At 31.1% G+C, this 17,467-nt stretch overlaps 2 protein-coding genes across 4 annotated transcripts; one reads left to right on the forward strand and one right to left on the reverse strand.

Annotated features, from left to right (window-relative positions):
* Positions 1 to 607: 607 nt before the first annotated feature.
* On the forward strand, positions 608 to 10,801 carry LOC145198214 (ammonium transporter Rh type A-like). 3 transcript variants are annotated; one of them, XM_090070484.1, is made up of 10 exons: positions 608 to 757; positions 6,590 to 6,745; positions 6,869 to 7,085; positions 7,578 to 7,870; positions 8,117 to 8,286; positions 8,510 to 8,647; positions 8,763 to 8,899; positions 9,987 to 10,102; positions 10,511 to 10,578; positions 10,671 to 10,801. In XM_090070484.1, exons 2-10 carry the CDS (start codon positions 6,619 to 6,621, stop codon positions 10,740 to 10,742), a joined length of 1,338 nt encoding a protein of 445 aa, XP_089926610.1. In that variant the 5' UTR covers positions 608 to 757; positions 6,590 to 6,618; the 3' UTR covers positions 10,743 to 10,801. The 3 variants fall into 3 exon arrangements, with proteins under 3 accessions (XP_089926610.1, XP_089926609.1, XP_089926611.1); XM_090070483.1 differs by lacking the exon at positions 608 to 757 and adding an exon at positions 3,786 to 3,912; XM_090070485.1 differs by lacking the exon at positions 608 to 757 and adding an exon at positions 3,844 to 3,951.
* Positions 10,802 to 10,918: 117 nt separating this feature from the next.
* On the reverse strand, positions 10,919 to 16,956 carry LOC145198212 (uncharacterized). Its single transcript, XM_090070471.1, has 6 exons — positions 16,514 to 16,956; positions 15,839 to 16,315; positions 15,292 to 15,405; positions 14,888 to 15,087; positions 12,778 to 14,617; positions 10,919 to 12,556 (listed from the first exon to the last, which is right to left on the reverse strand). The coding sequence occupies exons 1-6, from the start codon at positions 16,647 to 16,649 to the stop codon at positions 11,010 to 11,012; spliced, it is 4,314 nt and encodes a 1,437-aa protein (XP_089926597.1). The 5' UTR covers positions 16,650 to 16,956; the 3' UTR covers positions 10,919 to 11,009.
* Positions 16,957 to 17,467: the final 511 nt, after the last annotated feature.

A 17,467-nucleotide genomic window follows, 5' to 3' on the forward strand; every position in this document is an offset into this window, starting at 1 on the left:
AAGGTTCTATTGCCAATCTCAGTCCATTATTTTCTTTACGTTCATGTAAAGTTAGTGTGATGTTTTTTGTTATTGTAATATTACTACTTTGTTATATTGTGTATAAAATGATATGCAATAGAACAAAGGTTTTACTGCATTCCACTTTATACACAATCACTTTATACACGTATCACTGTATACACGAATCACTGTTTACATGTACCACTTTATTAAGTGTCACAGTATACACGTATCACTGTATACACGTATCACTGTATAGGCGTGTCACTGATTAACGCATAACACTCGAAAGAAAGGAATTGTGTTAATATGTTCTCTACACCTGTAACAAAATCAATAGATGATTAAAAGATCTCATCAAAGAGCTCATCCAAGATCTCACCAAAGAGCTATTCAACAAACTGACGACAAAAACTTACAGCCTTCGATAAACAAAAACCGAATCCAGGTTATGAACTGAAATCGAATAGTTTCAAAAAAAAAATGATTACGTTTTTTTGATAAAATGAAAACCATAAAAACGAGAACCAATTAAATGTACGTTAGTTTCCAAACAATGTTAACAAAGAGCTTTGATGCCATTTGATTCCGCAACCTTAAGACAGTTAAATCCTGTATTTAAACTTAGAAAAACTATCTGATTAGACAAATTTTTTTTTTATTTTGTAAAGTTTTTTGACTGCATCATTCAAATTTTATAATCAGCAACCAGTTGCACGGAAATACTACACAGACGAGTTAACGAACAGAAGAGGTAAGAAAATAAATTGAGAGAAATATTTAATCAATAATAACATTTTTGGGATAGTGAGATCAATAGAGAAAAGAATAATACCTTCAAATATTTTCATGTTTAAACAAATTTATCAAATACTCATGAAAAAATTGACATCAATTTATACAAACCTTTTTAAAAGTAGGTATTCTTGCTTAAAGAGAATAGTTTTATTAGAGTGGTTATGATATTTGCTGGATCTCTCTCTGTTTTGTTCATATATAAAATTTTCTAATCAATACACGTTTAACATTTAAAAGGTTTGGGGCTAAGAGTAAAATTGGGATTGTGAGAGCGTTTCCCTCGAAATTTCAGACATCAGGAAACATTGAGTTGCATGCGCAATGCAATCACAACGCAATACAATCGCAATTGCAACGCAACCGCAACTCAATGTAATTGCAACGCAATATATTTGCATTTGGTTTTTCCCGTTAATAATGAATTATATAAAAGTAAAATATAAACTCAAGCCAAAACTCAACAACTTGATGCATTTTTCTGCTTGATATTTGTATATCAAAGGATGTTGATACATAGAATTAGAACTTGACATTTTTTTTATGTTAATTTTATCATTTTCATTACAATCATTTTTGTAACTTCATGTGGTTTTTGTTTTCCTTGATATTTCTCATGTTTTTTATAAGATATGCTTGATAAATTTGGATCTGATTTTACAATATGGTAGTGTATCTCATTCATCAAAGTACTTAACCTCTACATCTTTGCCTCGCGTTGAAGACCAGAAGTTCTTATCTGTTTATTCTAACTCTCCAGCGCATCCTCCAAATATACCCCACTTTGGTAAAATTAGTTTATGTAAAACGGAAGAACTATGCAGTAGCAGTTTGTGTACCGTAGGAGGCCTAACATACCAGTCACACAAACTCACTATAAGTTTATTTGTTTCAGTGGAAGTATAAATCTAATTCATTTAATGTTAATCGGATATCCTTAAGATATGGTTTATGAAAATATTATGCAACCTTTTAATTGTATCACAATCAACTTAAGTACTTTCCAAAAAACTTCTTGGTTTTTAAATGCTCTTCTGGTGGTATTTTCATCATTGCTGTTGCCAAACCCAGCTCTAGGCTTATCAACAAGTAGGCCTAACTGGTCTCTGAAGCGTAACTCATTTTCTATCTTTCTTATGATTAAAGATAAAGCTTCTTCTCAATATTTTTGCCTTATACTTTTTAATTTTCATCGAATGACTCGAATGAAGAATAAACTCCAAGAACATTATCTTTATCCACCGCCTTCCAATCCTCTCAAAGTGGTACAGCATTATATTGTCAATATGAGTATTTTTATAAACCACAACAAACATAGAAAACTATTTAAAAAGAAACATGCAAGATACCGAATTTTTTACGGAAAAAAAATGGCACGACAAAAGTCGCAATAATTATGCATCAGCTCAATAATTCTTTACCTGAGATCCATATCCAAACTTACTTTAACATAAAGCCAAGCCCTGCATTTAAGAACATACCATCACTTATCTACGTACGCATGATAAATAGTGTGAGACTTAGTGATATTTGAGATAACGAGTAGGTTATGTGATAACTGTATTTAAGTCTTTTTGGTTAATCTCTTTCCCAGATGGCGACACCAATCGTCCGGAATTTTTTAGATTTTTCAATAAAAGATGAAAAAAAAAAGCTAGAAAAAAAGAAAGCTTAGAAAAAAAAAAAGAAAGAAAAGGAATCTGGAAGTTTTTAAATATCTTTTTATCTCAAAGATTTTCTCTTCTTTAACGATGTTTTGAGTTTTCCAATGAAATTCTGCAACGGCATTTGAAACGTTTTAAAATTTCATTTAATTACAAATAGTAGCGATAATATTTTGCGATGCCGAGCTACGCAAATGTCTTTTGTCTGATAAAAAGTGAATAAGCAAACTAAAATGGAATTAAAAGATCAAAAAATTAAATAGCTATTCTGTAAAAAGTTTAACAAAATCAACACTTTTAATTAGTTTAAAAAAATGAACCAAAAAAAGGAAACTCCATTTTCTGAAATTACTTTTTTTGCTGCGACGGGAGAAAAAGCTCTCCAGACCCATGAATAGTGTCCGATATTTTTCAAAGTTGAAGTAGGTGACCTGGTTCCTAGTTTTAACTCACAGGTTTAATCAATTAACTTAAATATAGAAAAAAGGCCTGAACTTTGTTTATGATGAGAAAATTAAAAAATTGCTTACAAAATGATAAACAACGTAGGTATAGTAGTATAAGGCTTGAGCCACCTGTTTATATTTTTGATGAATAAGCAATAAAAAGACTCATGACATTTTTTTTTAGTTTAGTTCCTACTTATTGTATTTTAAAACGGAAACCATGTTCTCACGCTTCGTTGCGATTGGTCACTTTTATTTGATGAGCTTATTATATTAACAAGTCTTAAATGTAAGGAATATCAAAGTTACTCAAATTTCAGTTACCCTGCGTCTCAGTTACCCTGCATCTCAGTTACCCTGCGTCTCAGTTACCCTGCGTCTCAGTTACCCTGGGTAGGCCCACTTTTTTTAAAAACTTCGAAGGACAATTATTAGGTTGTTATCCTATATCGCTAACTTATTATATTACAGTCGCTAATATAATTTATTATAATTATAATTTATTCCTATTATCATTTATAGCAAATCCCAATACACTTAATTTAAGTTTAAAAACAAATTTAACTAATTTATTTTAGCACTAATATCTAATATATTTATAATTAATAAGTAATATTAAAAAGTATCGTGATTTTATTGCAACTTCTGGTTGCGATTTGAACCCAAAACAAAACTTTAAGTGCGCTATTTGCATTATAGCAATTTTTAGCATCTTTAACAAGAAAAATACTATTAAACAAGCGCATTGGTAAGCAATGTATTTCAAGCACATGATCCCAATGTTTAACATTTCGTCCCTCGAAACAGTCTTTCATGGTTATGTAAGCATAGATTTTGTGATTTTTCTACATGTTGTTTGGCTAGAGGAAAAATAAAAATATCAAATTTCTTTACGAAGGTTGTTGACATGCAACGCGTTTAAATCTTACTATATCTGTGGATGTTACTGCTTATATCTTTGTGAAGAGGCCTCTTTTGGTTTGGATTTTGCGTTTGATGTTTAGGTATATAAAATATAAATATAGTTAAGAGATTGCTGAATGGTAATTCTTGTTTAAACATTTTCATGAAAGTTATACAAGCGATCGATTTATTCTCAGCTTTGATGTATAACACAATGTAACAAAAAAAAAAAAAATTTCTGTTTATCAAAGTTTTTTGATGTTTCTTAATTAATTTGAGTATGCTGAGTCTGAATATGACATTGGATTTTTTATTGCATCAATCGTTTGGTCGTAAAAAAAAAAAATATCAATTAAACATATAATTAATATAAATCATTTTGCAATCATGTTACATTATATTGTATTGTAACAGTCTCTCACAATCTCAAAAAACACTAAAAGTGAACAGTAGAACGAGGTTTTCTTTTATGAAGTTTCTCGTCATCGCGTATCAAACACCAGATGTAGTCACCCATCATAGCTGCATCCCATCTGCCCTGGTATCTTTTTTCCATTGCAAGAATATCCTGATGGAAACGTTCCCCGTGCTCTTCACTCACATCACCCAAATTTGGTCTGAAAAATTCCAAGTGTGAATGCAGGTAATGCAGCTTTATTGACATTCTGCATTTCATATCTGCGTACCGTACAATTAAGTTTTCCACTATCTCTTTGTAGTTATCACTCTTATTGTTGCCTAAAAAGCTATGAACAACATGTCTAAATGCAGTCCATGCTTCTTTTTCAACAGCAGACATTTTGTCCTCAAGCTCCTTACATGCCAACATAACTTTAATCTGTGGACCAACGAATATACCTGCTGAAATTTTTGCATCTGACACCTTTGGAAACATCTGCCGAATATGCTGGAATGCTGCACTATCTGGGTTTAATGCTTTGACAAATTGTTTGATAAGACCAAGTTTAATGTGAAGGGGTGGTAGTAAGATCTTTTCAACAGGTATCAGAGATTGATTAATAACATTGTGCGAACCAGGCTGTAAATGTTCTCTCACTGGCCACTCACGTCTTGTGAAGTGCTGGTTTGCAGCCCTGCTATCCCATAAACAAAGAAAACACGAGTACTTTGTGTATCCTCCTTGCAGACCGAGAAGAAATGCTAGCATTTTAAAGTCTCCACATACATCCCACTTGTAACTGTCGTAGTTGATTTTCTCAAGCAACAACTTCACGTTCTTATAGTCTTCCTTTAGATGAACGGAATGAGCAACTGGAATCGAAGGAAATCGGTTTCCGTTATGGAGCAAAACTGCCTTTAGACTTCTTGTTGAGCTGTCAATGAATAATCTCCACTCTTCAGGATTGTGAACAATGCCAATGTCATTGAAAAGACCACGAACGTCATGACAATAGCACAGTGATTCTGATACTACATAAAAGTATGCGAATGTTTCATGTCTTTTTCGGTATTTCGAGGTTCTGCAGCTTGGATCTAATAAATTCCATTCTTTCAAACGTGATGTCAGAAGTTCTGCATTTGATTTAGTGAGACCTAAATCTCGTACTAAGTCATCAAGTTCTTGTTGGATAGGGAAATGAGGTGAATCATTCGGTTCCCTGAAATCACAGTCATCATTGAGTTCATCCGGTGAGTCTACTTCAGAATGATATGCAGCTGCTTCTTCGGATTGAGGTGGAGTAGGAACAGGCAATTCATCACTGTGTGGAACTGGTCCAATAGAAGATGGTGTACTTGGATAAACTAGAGTCAGCCTATCTTTCGGTTTTTTATACTTTGAAATGTCAACAATGCAGAAAAAGCAGTCATCATGATGGTTCGTCGGTTCTCTCCATATTCTCGGAATCGCAAAGGGCATTGACTTTCGGATTCCACGCAGCCATCCTTCCAGAGTTGATCTGCAGCTACCACAACTGTAGTGTGGTGCCCACGATTTGTCCTGATCTCCCATAGCCATGCCAAAATAAGCATGATATGCAGTAAAGAATTTTGTACCACTGACAATCTTATGTTTAGCTTGTGTTGGACTAATATAGTAACCACAAACATAACAGAATGAGTCAGGACAAAGCTTGCAGGATCTACTAGACATATTCACCACTTCATGTAACAGTTGTAATTAGTTAAACTGAAAATAAACACACGAATATAGTTAAAATCAGCATATATATATAATGTTTTAATTGCATTACACATATACGAAAACTCCGAAATATACTTTATGCTTTTTCTCAGGAAATCTTGATGATAGAGAAAAACCAATGGTACCACTGAAATCAGCATACAAAAATTATGTAAGAAACATTTAAAAATTAACATAAACAAAAATGTTGTTACATGGTGTAATTAATGCAGTGCCGAATTGAAAAAAAATTCTAAAAAAAGAAACAATTAATAATGAACTTATTTATTAGATAAGTTCATTATTTATTAACACAAATAATAAAATTTTGTAGTACCTGCAAGCTATATATGCACAAGCGTGTATATAACTATGCACGTGGATGAAATTTATTAAACTTCCATCATAGAAATTAAAATAATTTTAAAAAACGGAATGAGAACTTTTAGTAACCAATGAAAGGTTTGGCTTTACAACGGGAAAGTTTTTATCGCTGTAAGAATTTTAATCGTTTGTAGCCAACAGCGATTAAAATTCTTCGTCTCATTCTCTAACTTTCAATTCGTTTGCAAAGATAGTTGTAAAGTTTTCACTTTATAAATGTAATAATGAACTACATTTTTTTAAAACTCTAGAAACAGTATTTATTTGTTACAATTTGAAAATGAAGCTTGGTGGAGTGTCCTTTCCGATAGCCTTGTTATCCTTTCAAGTGTTGCTTCTGGCTTTGTTCGCTGGATTTGTTGACTACAAGGAATCAAGCACTAAGGATAATCTGCAGTTTTATCCGCGTATGTTTTTATACATTTTTATATCACGTTTCCTTATTTTTCCATATTTGTGAAAAAGATTTTTTTCTTCTGTGCAATTATCATAGAAACCAAAAAAATAAATAATATGAAAAACTCGTGTAGAATTTCAAGACATCCATGTCATGATTTTCATTGGTTTTGGTTTCCTAATGACGTTCTTGAAAAAGTATGGGTATGGTGCCCTTTCGTATAACCTACTTCTAGCTGCAGCTACAGTTCAATGGGCATCACTAACAAATGCATGGATTAGGCAGAGACTGGCAATGAAGCACGGTCATACAAACGGGAATCCATCAAAAGTTTCAATCGGAGTTACGGAGTATGAAAGTTACGCTGTTTTTTTTTAAATTCGAAGTAGATTATTATTAAGCTAAAATTCTCTTTATTTAAATAAAATACAAATGATATGTTGTTATATATAAAAAAAAGATACAAAAAAACAACTTTTTCAAATACTATGAAGTAGACTTTTGATAAATTTAATTTCGGCTCAAAAATGAAGTTTTTTGGTTGCAGTTTGTCCGATTAAAGTTTAATTAAGTTCGTTTAAAAGCGGCGCGTTAAAAATGTTGTTGTAAAGTTCAGAATAATCGAGAATAAACGAGATATCAGAATCATGGTAAAATAAGAATCATCTGTACCTCAGGATTCTTTAATGTGTATTAAAAGTGCTCTCAATTGCAATTTTCAGACAAACTGCGGTTTTTAAGCGGCCCAAAATTCCGGTATTTATAATTAATGTATTTCAAAAGATAAATAATTTTATTATTAATAATTTTATCATTAAACGATAAATAATTTTGTATTTTAGCATGATAACAGCTGATTTTACAGCAACGGCTGTTTTGATTTCTTATGGTGCAATAATTGGGAAAGCAAGTCGCCTGCAGCTTTTTGTAATGACTATCGTCGAATGCATATTCTTTGCCATAAACGAAAACGTAATCAACGAGTTTCTTCGCATTTCAGATGCAGGTGGCACAATTGTGTTGCATGTGTTCGGTGCTTATTTTGGGTTAGCTGTTTCGTTCATCTTGAAAAACAGTAAAGATTTAAAACATAAGGAAGGCTCGGAGTATCACTCTGATATCTTTTCAATGATCGGTAAGCGAGTCAACGGTGAAATAAAAGGAAAAAAAAAGTGTTCATTTTGGTTGTAGTATTACATTTTTACTTTTATAAATTTAACAGTTCATAAACTTTGTTAATAACAGGTAATAAAACATTCAACGCAACTTATGGTACACAACTTGCATATAACCATATCGACGGCTTTATATTTATATATATTTTTTTGTGCAAAGTAATCATAAGTAAGATTTCTTCAGAGCTTTGCCTTTAATTTGTTAGGAACGTTGTTTTTATGGGTGTTTTGGCCCAGTTTTAACGCTGGTTTACTTGGAGAAAAACCGCATCAACAAACTAGAGCGTTAGTAAACACGTACTTTTCGTTAGGAGCGTGTGTTTTGACTTCGTTTGGAGTTTCTTCTATTGTCAACAAGAAATATAAGTTAAACATGGTAAAAAAAATAATGTTAATTGAATATTTCCATTTTATTTAGCAGATAAACTATGACTTAAGCTGCTTTCATTCCTTCGTTTGTATGTAAGATTTTACGCGCACTGCTTTATTTTGTTTTACGCATGCGAATTACACTTTCTTTTTTTACCCGTATTTTAATTTGAACCACGTTCTTAGTGTAGGTAATTAGGGATATAGCAAATATATTTCTTTTAAATTAGGTTCATATCCAAAATGCGACCCTTGCAGGAGGAGTAGCAGTTGGAACATGTGCAGATTTGATGATAAAACCCTGGGGAGCAATTCTGATCGGAATGATTGCTGGCACTATAAGCGTGCTTGGATATGCTTATGTAACGGTAAAAAAAATGAGAAAAAGTATTGTTCTACTACCATTATCAAGGTGGAACAGTTGACTTAAACTATATGAAATATTATTTTAAACGCTTTTAAATTGACGCTCTTTTATTGCAGCCATTATTGAACCGAATAAACGTACATGATACATGCGGTGTTAACAACTTGCATGGTATGCCGGGGATTTTTGGGGGAATATGTGGTGCAGTGGCCGCAGCAGCCATTAAATCGAAGAGCTATGTTGATGTTGACGAGTAAGTTATTAGTATGTAGATAAAAGTATGTCTTCTCTAAATAAATATTTTTTAAAAAAAAGCTTTTGTGAACTTCGTGTTTCATGCAAAAACCTTAAACATATCTGAAAAAAAAAATCATATCCTTGCAAACATGCGAAAAAAAAACATTTTTTATCCCAATTTTAAGCATGTGCTCATTTTTAAAATTTAATTTCGTGTCAAAGATTGCAAGAACAATAGTTTAAAACTCCAAAAGTGTTTAAATAAGTGTAGAGTTTCCCAGATACCGATCTGCTACTTAAACGGTAGGAATGTACTCTCCCAAGTACATTGCAGTTGGTTGGAAGAAGTAACGTAAGTAATTGATTTTAACAGATGTAAAATTAATTAATTGAATAAATTCCGTAATTTATTGCATAAATTTCTTTTTTTATTCACATAAGTTATCAAAAATTGAAAGGTACTATTATTATTGTTTTTAATACTTATTTGCCTAACAGTGTCCAAATCAAAATACATAAATTTAGTGGTGTACAGATTTTATATTTAACATATTATAAATTCATTTGATGTTGTTCCATCAGCTGTGTTTTTGAATTCCTCGCTCGCTTTATGCAGTTTTATGATACGATTTGTGTTGCCTCTTTCCTACATTTAAGCGTTTATTTTTAATTGTCATTTTAACTTATACATTATGGATCTTTAATTTTGTAATCACAAACTATTCAATTCATTCATTGAAACTTTGATTTTGTAGACTGAAACTAAAACTTTTAGTATAACAAGACAATTGGCATTTTTTTGAAATGCATCTGGGAGCATACTGTTTAAATTGTTGAGTTCTGATTAGGGACTCAATAATTACATCCCAATTACTTCTCAATATTAAAAGAACGCGTTTTTTTGTTAAAGAAACGTTGAGTGGGTTTTATTGTAATGCCTAATAAAATTGAATTTATATACTTTTTCCATTTTAAATTCAAACTTAATGAAGTTAATATTATTCGTTGATACGTTGACCTAAATGTTCAACAGGTGGTGTTTTACTATTTAAGCGTCCGTTTGTAACTAAACGCATTTTATAAAGTTTTTTTTTTTATTTCAGCTACGTTTCCATTTATGCGCTTGGAGATAAGAGAACCCCCATTAAACAAGGTTGTTTCCAAATGGCTGCAGTTGTTGTTTCTCTTTCTTTTGCAATTGGAGGAGGACTATTGACAGGTTGGTGTGTTATTTTAAAAATTTTAACCAAAGTTCAAGTAATATTTTGTTATGCATTAAGCTTTAAAAATTGCTAAACTAGATGTACACTATGGCAATTTGAGTTAAAACAGCCGTTCTTTGGATCAATTCCTCGATGAAGTCAGATTAAAAAAGATAATTTCAAATAGATGAGCGTTATTGACGTGTATTATTAGCGGGCATGCTTATTTTCTTTTGGGAAAAATTTTGTTCTATTAACTATTATAACTTATTATCAACTAGTTTTTTAAAACTGGAAAGTCAACGGTTTCAACTTTATTTTTATTTATTCTTCAAGTTTATATGTGTATTCAATACTTTCTTGGTAGAAAAACTAATATTGGGCTAAACTGAGTTCTGATGATTATCACTTATTTTTTCAAATAGGATTTATAATAAAGATCTTTGATAGTCCAGATGAAGATGACTGTTTTGATGATAAAGGAGACTTCGAGGTATCCAAATAGATGCTCTTTTTTAAAAAAAAAAAAGATATTTATGGTAATCTTGTGTTTTGCTAAATATTTTTTAACGGTTTTTTATTTAGCTTCCTGTAGAAGATCATCAATATCATGCCAACGAAGATCACTTAATGAAAAATATGGTAGATAATTCTTAACCAAACAGCGACTAAAAAAATGAATTAGAATTCAAATTAACTATGCACTTTTAATCAAACGATGAGAATTTCTTTAGTTTTTTACCCTTAATTCAAGTAAAACGAAACTGAACAAGAAGCCTAAAGCTCTGGCGCACTCTACTCCTTAACATTTCACAAAAGTAACCCACAATTAATTTGATTCAATATCTAGTGTAATAAAACATGATTTATTAAGTTAATATAAAATTTAATATAAAAATGTTAATTAGAGAGGTCACAAGAAGACTATTCGAAAAAAGTCACAGATAACTTTGCGTTGGGTAATTGTTTTTCCAGATCTACTTTTAGCTGCATTATAATTTCTTTCGCATCGTTTAACGGAGTTAAATTAAATGTAACTGATTTTCCAATAGTCACACCTGGAGTAACCTGAAATCCGTTTACTATAAGATTCCTTAGACATGTCCCTAAACACGCTTCAAGTAATATTTGGGCCTTCCATAAAGTTAAGTCATCACAAATTTCTATTTCAACTTTAACGTTGCAAATTTTATCTAATAACGGTCCATGACACATCAGATATTCCAAGGAGCACGTTTCTGCATGTCGAAAAAAAGTTACTAAAGAGGATATGTATACGTCCGGTACAAATTTCTTAAATAGTAACATCCATTTTTCCTCTTCTTTCTTACCTAAATACCCGAAGAAACCTTTTAGAAATTTTTCACAGTTTTTAAGTTCGTTTAAATCGCTAATGCTATTTGAAAAAATAATATATTCTGCCACCAGCTGAACAACGTGGAAAGTTCGAATACAATGAAAAACATTGCCCTTCAGCCTGTTCTTCTTCAAAAGTATACAAACGATGTCAACAATAAATCCAAAATCTTTCAAGCATACGCCAAACAATGCTGGCTTTACTACTTGCTCAAAGAACAAGAGTCCCTCAAGGGCGATCTTACTTTTTTTATCTTCGCAACTTTCGTACAACTTTACATAGTTAAACTCGTCTATTCCTTTATCGAGAACACAAGCCACAGTAATATCAAATTCAACATCTGCAGCGTCTTCATACTCAAGCTTAATCTTCAATCTAGGACACCGAATATTAGCAGCACAGTGAACATATTTAATACCAAATGAAGCAAGCTTTTCTGCTAAGCCTAAGATGCATGTTTGTATAGAGCTTGTTTTTGGTGCGAGCAGACATAAATCTATATCACCTCTTCTATGAAGTAAATTAGAGCCAAACAAATGCATACAACACTTGTCATAGTCATCTCCGATAACTTGCTTCCAAGCTTCTTTGATAAACTCCATTCCAGATTTAACAGCTTCGTCATAATGAATGGTTTTCCTAACACCCATCTTAACTAAGAATTGTTCAAGAGTCATTTTATAAAAAGGCGGTTGTTTCTCCTGGACGTTGTACACTTGAATATTTACCTTTGGAAATTTCCTGCACAGACTCTTAATCATTTTGACATTATCTTCTCGATCATCCCAAAACCTAAGTTCATTTACCGTCGGAAATTCACTTAACAAACTTTGCACATAATCTCGCTTATATTGGTAAACTTGAGCCTCCTTATATCCATTATTTCCATCTTCTGGCTTCAACATAATGCGCGAAAATGTAAGTTCGTAGTCGTTAAGCACAGCTAGAACACCGCGTCGAACACGCTCCATTCTTCCGGTGAGAAGAATTGACAAGGAGCACGCTTTGTGCCTATGTTCATAATAATGCTGCAGCGCAGGACCAGGGTAAATATGTAAAGGATGAAGAAGCGATTCCGAGCTGGACAACCATCCTTTGTGAGGCCACCTTTTTCCTAAAGACATGAAAGTCACGAAAAAACTTAAAAGTTTTTTTTAAAAGTTGATTGCTACAGTACGAAAAGCATTCATTATCTTTTGAAAAATAATATATTTTTTAAATTTCCTTTAGAAAGAAAACAAGAATCGCAAGGAGCAACTTATGGGATTTTATGAACTTCGAAGATAACCTTAGAATATATTTTAGGATAAAATAAATATAAGTTGTAAAAAATACCTGTCAGCTGTGTAAAAGCGTTCCTACCATCTACGGGACCTGGTGTATGAAACAAAGTTCCATCGAAATCAAAAATATACAATGACTTTACAATGGGCGGTCCAATATATATATGAGCAGATACCAACAAAACTTGTTCTTTTTCATTACTCTTTATAATTGCTGGTGGATTTTCATCAAACTTTTTAAAATTACAAAACGTTAAACATTTTCTACTTTCTGATTCATTAATTGCTATTTGTACGCCTACAATTCCTTGTAAAATTATCTCTTCTTTAGGTTTAACCCATTCACTATGATGTGTGAGAACTTCGATGGAATGTTTTGGACTAGAGTGCTTACTAGTTGATATTGTAACATGTGGGTGTGGTAACTTACATATATTTACTTTTTCTACAGCAACCACTTCAACATCAGAACTTAACACATACCCCACAACCTTAATTAGATGCTGACTGCCAATTTGTAATCCATTTAATTCTTCTAATGATGGCTTATAAATTAGTGTCATGTGATTGGCATGAACATTTTCGTGAGCCACATGAAACTGGTTCAAAAGCACCTGCTGTGATTCCTCAGTCAAATAAAGAGCAGCATAAAGAACATCGTCAACATTAACTGTCTGATCTTTATTTAGTATTGCATTTAAGGAAAAATCTGAAACTTTATCATCAAGGAAAGATACATTGAAATCATGCTCCCATCTTTTCCACATAGCTAAATGTATATGATTAGCAACAGAATGCTTACATCTCTCATAAAATTTACTTCTAGTATTTTCATTATTGCATGGTATTTCAAGTATGGTTACATTATATCCACAAAATAAAGCTATTCGCTGATAAATCTGATACTCCCACCTCTGTGAATGAGAATTATCAATAATTATTAAGTCTACTTTATCATTTAATGAACTTATCATCTGATCTCTGCAAAAAGTATGAGCTTTTGCTATTTTATCGCCAGAGAATTGGTAACCAATTTCTTGTCTCTCAAAGTAATGATCAGCACTGCAAATAGCTACTGTTAGTTCCTTATTTGCATTCACTATTTGATTAGAAAAATAAGTTTTGCCACTACCAGGTAAGCCACGGATTATAATAACATTTTTCTGAAATTTCGGGTGAGAATTATTTACAGGAATGTTTAACTCAAACTCAAATAGTGCTTGTTCAAATAAGTATGAGTTTTCTGACATAATTAGAGCTAATAATGAATCAGCTTTATCTTCTAAAATTAGACTTGCTTCTAGCAAACATTTTACATGCTCAGCTACCAAATTTGGAAGCAATGGTGAAATGCTACTTAAACGATTATAAATTATTGCCTTTGTAACATAAAATCCATCATGACCTCTTTCTTTGCCAGTTGAACATATACGAAGCTCTTCAATGTTCTGCTTACCAAACACAATATTTTTACATCCAGTATAATAAAAATCATTAATTCCAGCAATGTTAAGTTTATTGCAAATAGGTCTTGTTAGCTTGAGAATTGTTACATGAGGATTGTAAGGCTCATGATTACCAATTAGGTAAATTCCAGCATCAGCAAGTTTTATTTTGCAGATTTCTGCAAACTTATTGAACAAAGAATTCGTCTCAATTTCTGCATAAACTACCAAACCTCTAAAATCTTTAACATGCCGTAGATTCAACTGAAAAACATACATTGGTAGCATTGAGATAAGAATAGGTTGGATGGCTTGCAGAACTTCTTCAGCTTTTTTTAGATCACTATCATTTTGCAAACGAAACATGCATAAAGTTACATGAAGAGCTTGCAAATCAATGAACCCTTCTTCTAATTGCTCATCACATGATTTTATATATTTTTGGACCTAAAAAACACAAACTTTATACATAAATAAAATAATAAAATGCTTTTTGAGTTGAAACTTTTCATTGAGTATGGAACTTAACATCTGACAAATAAGTCAACTAGCCAACCAATTAAGTAACTATTTTAATGTTTTTTCAACTAATTACCAGTGTTACTGTAAAAAAATCCTACTGATGTAACTCCTATTGTATATATTTTTCAAAATACAAATTTCCTTTTCAAATTTTAGACCTTCATGAATGTAAATAAACTTCGGATTTTTAAATACCTGTTTCACCTTTTCCTTTATCTGAAGATCTGATATAGGAACACACAAAAATGAATTTGGTCTGCTGTTATTATTTTGCATTTTTGAGGTATTTTCTTGATAATCTACATTCTCAATTACTTCTTCTTCATCTTTTTCCTCTTTAGCTCTAACTTTTGCATCTTCTTCAGAAACAATTTGACCTATTTCTTCTTTATCACCTTGCATAAATTTATAAGAGTTAAATTAACAAAATTCAATAGAAAAGTTTATAATTGGAACTTTAATGGAAAAAGAACAATAATGATAAAGAAGTATTATAATAAGATTCTCTTGTATTCAAGAGTAAAAAATTTAAATTTATGTTGTTTTTTTTTATTATTTCTTAAGAAAATAGGAAAACAAACTAAAAAGTTATTTATTACCTGTTGAATTAAATACTTTGTCCAAACGTAAAGTTTTATCCCAGACTTTTGCAGTGCGATATTTAAAGTATTGTATTCGATGTTTTGGAATGGCCAGTGATACAAAATCATCAACTAAATCAGTGATTGTAAGATTGTATTGTATTGTGTTTTTTTTTTTTTGTTTTTTTTGCTAAATGCTCAAAACATTATTTAAATAAATGCTTTAACAACTTTTCAACTGGCATAGATTTTTACACTTAATATCCTAGTACAAGTAAGTTTATACTTATGTGTGCATGGTGTTAGGATTTTTTTTGGTAACACAAATTTAATGTGATCATTAATAAATTGTCTTCCAGCCTTAGTGTATTTGGTAATATTACTTCTTCCATACTTGGTATTACAATAAACAGTTATTTAAATTTGAAGAGAAAACAGATAATTTTTAGAGATTACTTTGTTTCAATTAGCAATACCATATATAATACAATCCACATGTGATTTGTATGTGTGAATGTGTATTGAAGGATATGTGTATAGACAAAAGTTGCCATAATTATTATACCTGAGGCAATATCTTCCCATGAAAAATCAGTAAACTTCTTTTCTTTTATTCCAGTAAAACGATCCAAGTATCCAACAATAAAATTTTCAGAAGGAAGAGATGTATCCCAAAGTATTCTATTAATAACATTGATTGCTGTTTTCATTGGTTTCTTTTTAGCTCCATCTACTTCTGTTAAAACATCTTTCTTGTTAATTATTTTTTCAGCATTTTTTTCTTTTTTTACATCATGCAAATTAAAACATTTATCCCCAAATTTACAGTTACCCTTTAAGAAATAAGCACATTGCACAATAGGCTTTGTGGAAATTTTCGACAAATCAGTGGTCTCTTCTACAATATCTTTGAAAAGTAGAATTAGATTATAAAGCATTTGTGATCCAAGATGTTCCTGTGCTAAAGATACTAGCTTGCTCTCTATAGATTTCTCATCACCCAAACAAACTTTGAATTGAGGAATAACATTTGGATATTTTTCTAAAAAATTTTAGAAAAATATCAAATATATATATATATATATATATATATATATATATATATATATATATATATATATATATATATATATATATATATATATATATATATATATATATATATATATATATATATATATATATATATATGTATAATTAAAGTAAGTATATGCTAACAGTTTACATTACAGTGACTTACCATCAAGAAATATTTCCAAAGCAACTTTTTGATTTATAAAAAAGGTTAACCACAGAAGTTCTAGATCAAACACAACATCATTTTGAAAGATAGCTTGCAGCACTTCAACTTCATCTTCAATTTTTGTGCTTTCCATTTAAGTTTTTTGCTTAGCTCCTTTTTCTAACTTTTTAAAGTTAAGCTTTGTCTATATCATAATTTATTATCAAGATTGTTATTTACAGACAACGGCTTTATCGTTGTCTTCTTTACACTTCTAAGTAAAAAGCTGCATGCACACATATTATAATGTATAGTGATAGGGCCGTATTTCATTTAATTCGTTCGCTTCACCATATTTTGATTATGAAACAATTTTAACTTATTTCAGATTGTGGTGCAACTATACTTACTTTAATATTACTATGGAAGCGAACCATTCGGATGTGTTAGTAACAAGGAATTAATCTAAAAGTTGATTCTTAGACTTAGCCAGAAAATGTTTAAGTTTTTTAAATTCGAGTTTAACTAATGCAAGTTAACCTAAATAATTGAGGTATTGTAAACTAAATAATAGTCTAATCTAGAGAAAAAATGTTTTCCTAAGTTATATGTGAATTATTATAGCCCAAGTATAGTTAAGGAAAATATTCTTTTGTGGGCGATCATTATATAGTTCAACTAACTGTAGTCGAAAAATTACAGGGAGAGATGGTTAGATTCAACATTCATGGCAAAGTTCTTTAAAATCTAATAAAGCAGTACACTGATAAAAGTTGGAGCGTGACACTTAAGCTTCTTTAATTGTGGGGAAAGAAAAGCGAGAAAAAAAAAATTTACATAAAAAGGATTTTCTCATTCTCAAATATTTTGCGCTAATTTTGAATCTGTTTTCCGTTTTTCTCCATCGCACGCCTGCAGATTAAATTTACTAGAAGCAATGTCTAAATTACAATATACAAATAAATTACAATA

The sequence above is a fragment of the Hydra viridissima genome, unplaced genomic scaffold (assembly GCF_058129835.1).
Source record: "Hydra viridissima isolate aposymbiotic clone 2 unplaced genomic scaffold, HvirCarnegie_v1 scaffold_13, whole genome shotgun sequence".
In the NCBI taxonomy this organism is placed as follows: domain Eukaryota; kingdom Metazoa; phylum Cnidaria; class Hydrozoa; order Anthoathecata; family Hydridae; genus Hydra; species Hydra viridissima.

Excerpts from the sequence above, each read along its gene's own strand:
- LOC145198214 (XM_090070484.1), top strand. The coding sequence starts at position 6,619 with ATGAAGCTTGGTGGAGTGTCCTTTCCGATAGCCTTGTTATCCTTTCAA. Across the intron at positions 7,871-8,116 it reads TGATATCTTTTCAATGATCG|GAACGTTGTTTTTATGGGTG; the intron begins GTAAGCGAGTCA and ends TTAATTTGTTAG. Across the intron at positions 8,287-8,509 it reads AGAAATATAAGTTAAACATG|GTTCATATCCAAAATGCGAC; the intron begins GTAAAAAAAATA and ends CTTTTAAATTAG.
- LOC145198212 (XM_090070471.1), bottom strand. The coding sequence starts at position 16,649 with ATGGAAAGCACAAAAATTGAAGATGAAGTTGAAGTGCTGCAAGCTATC. Across the intron at positions 15,088-15,291 it reads CAAAGTATTTAATTCAACAG|GTGATAAAGAAGAAATAGGT; the intron begins GTAATAAATAAC and ends AATTTATGCAAG. Across the intron at positions 14,618-14,887 it reads TAAAGGAAAAGGTGAAACAG|GTCCAAAAATATATAAAATC; the intron begins GTATTTAAAAAT and ends TGTGTTTTTTAG.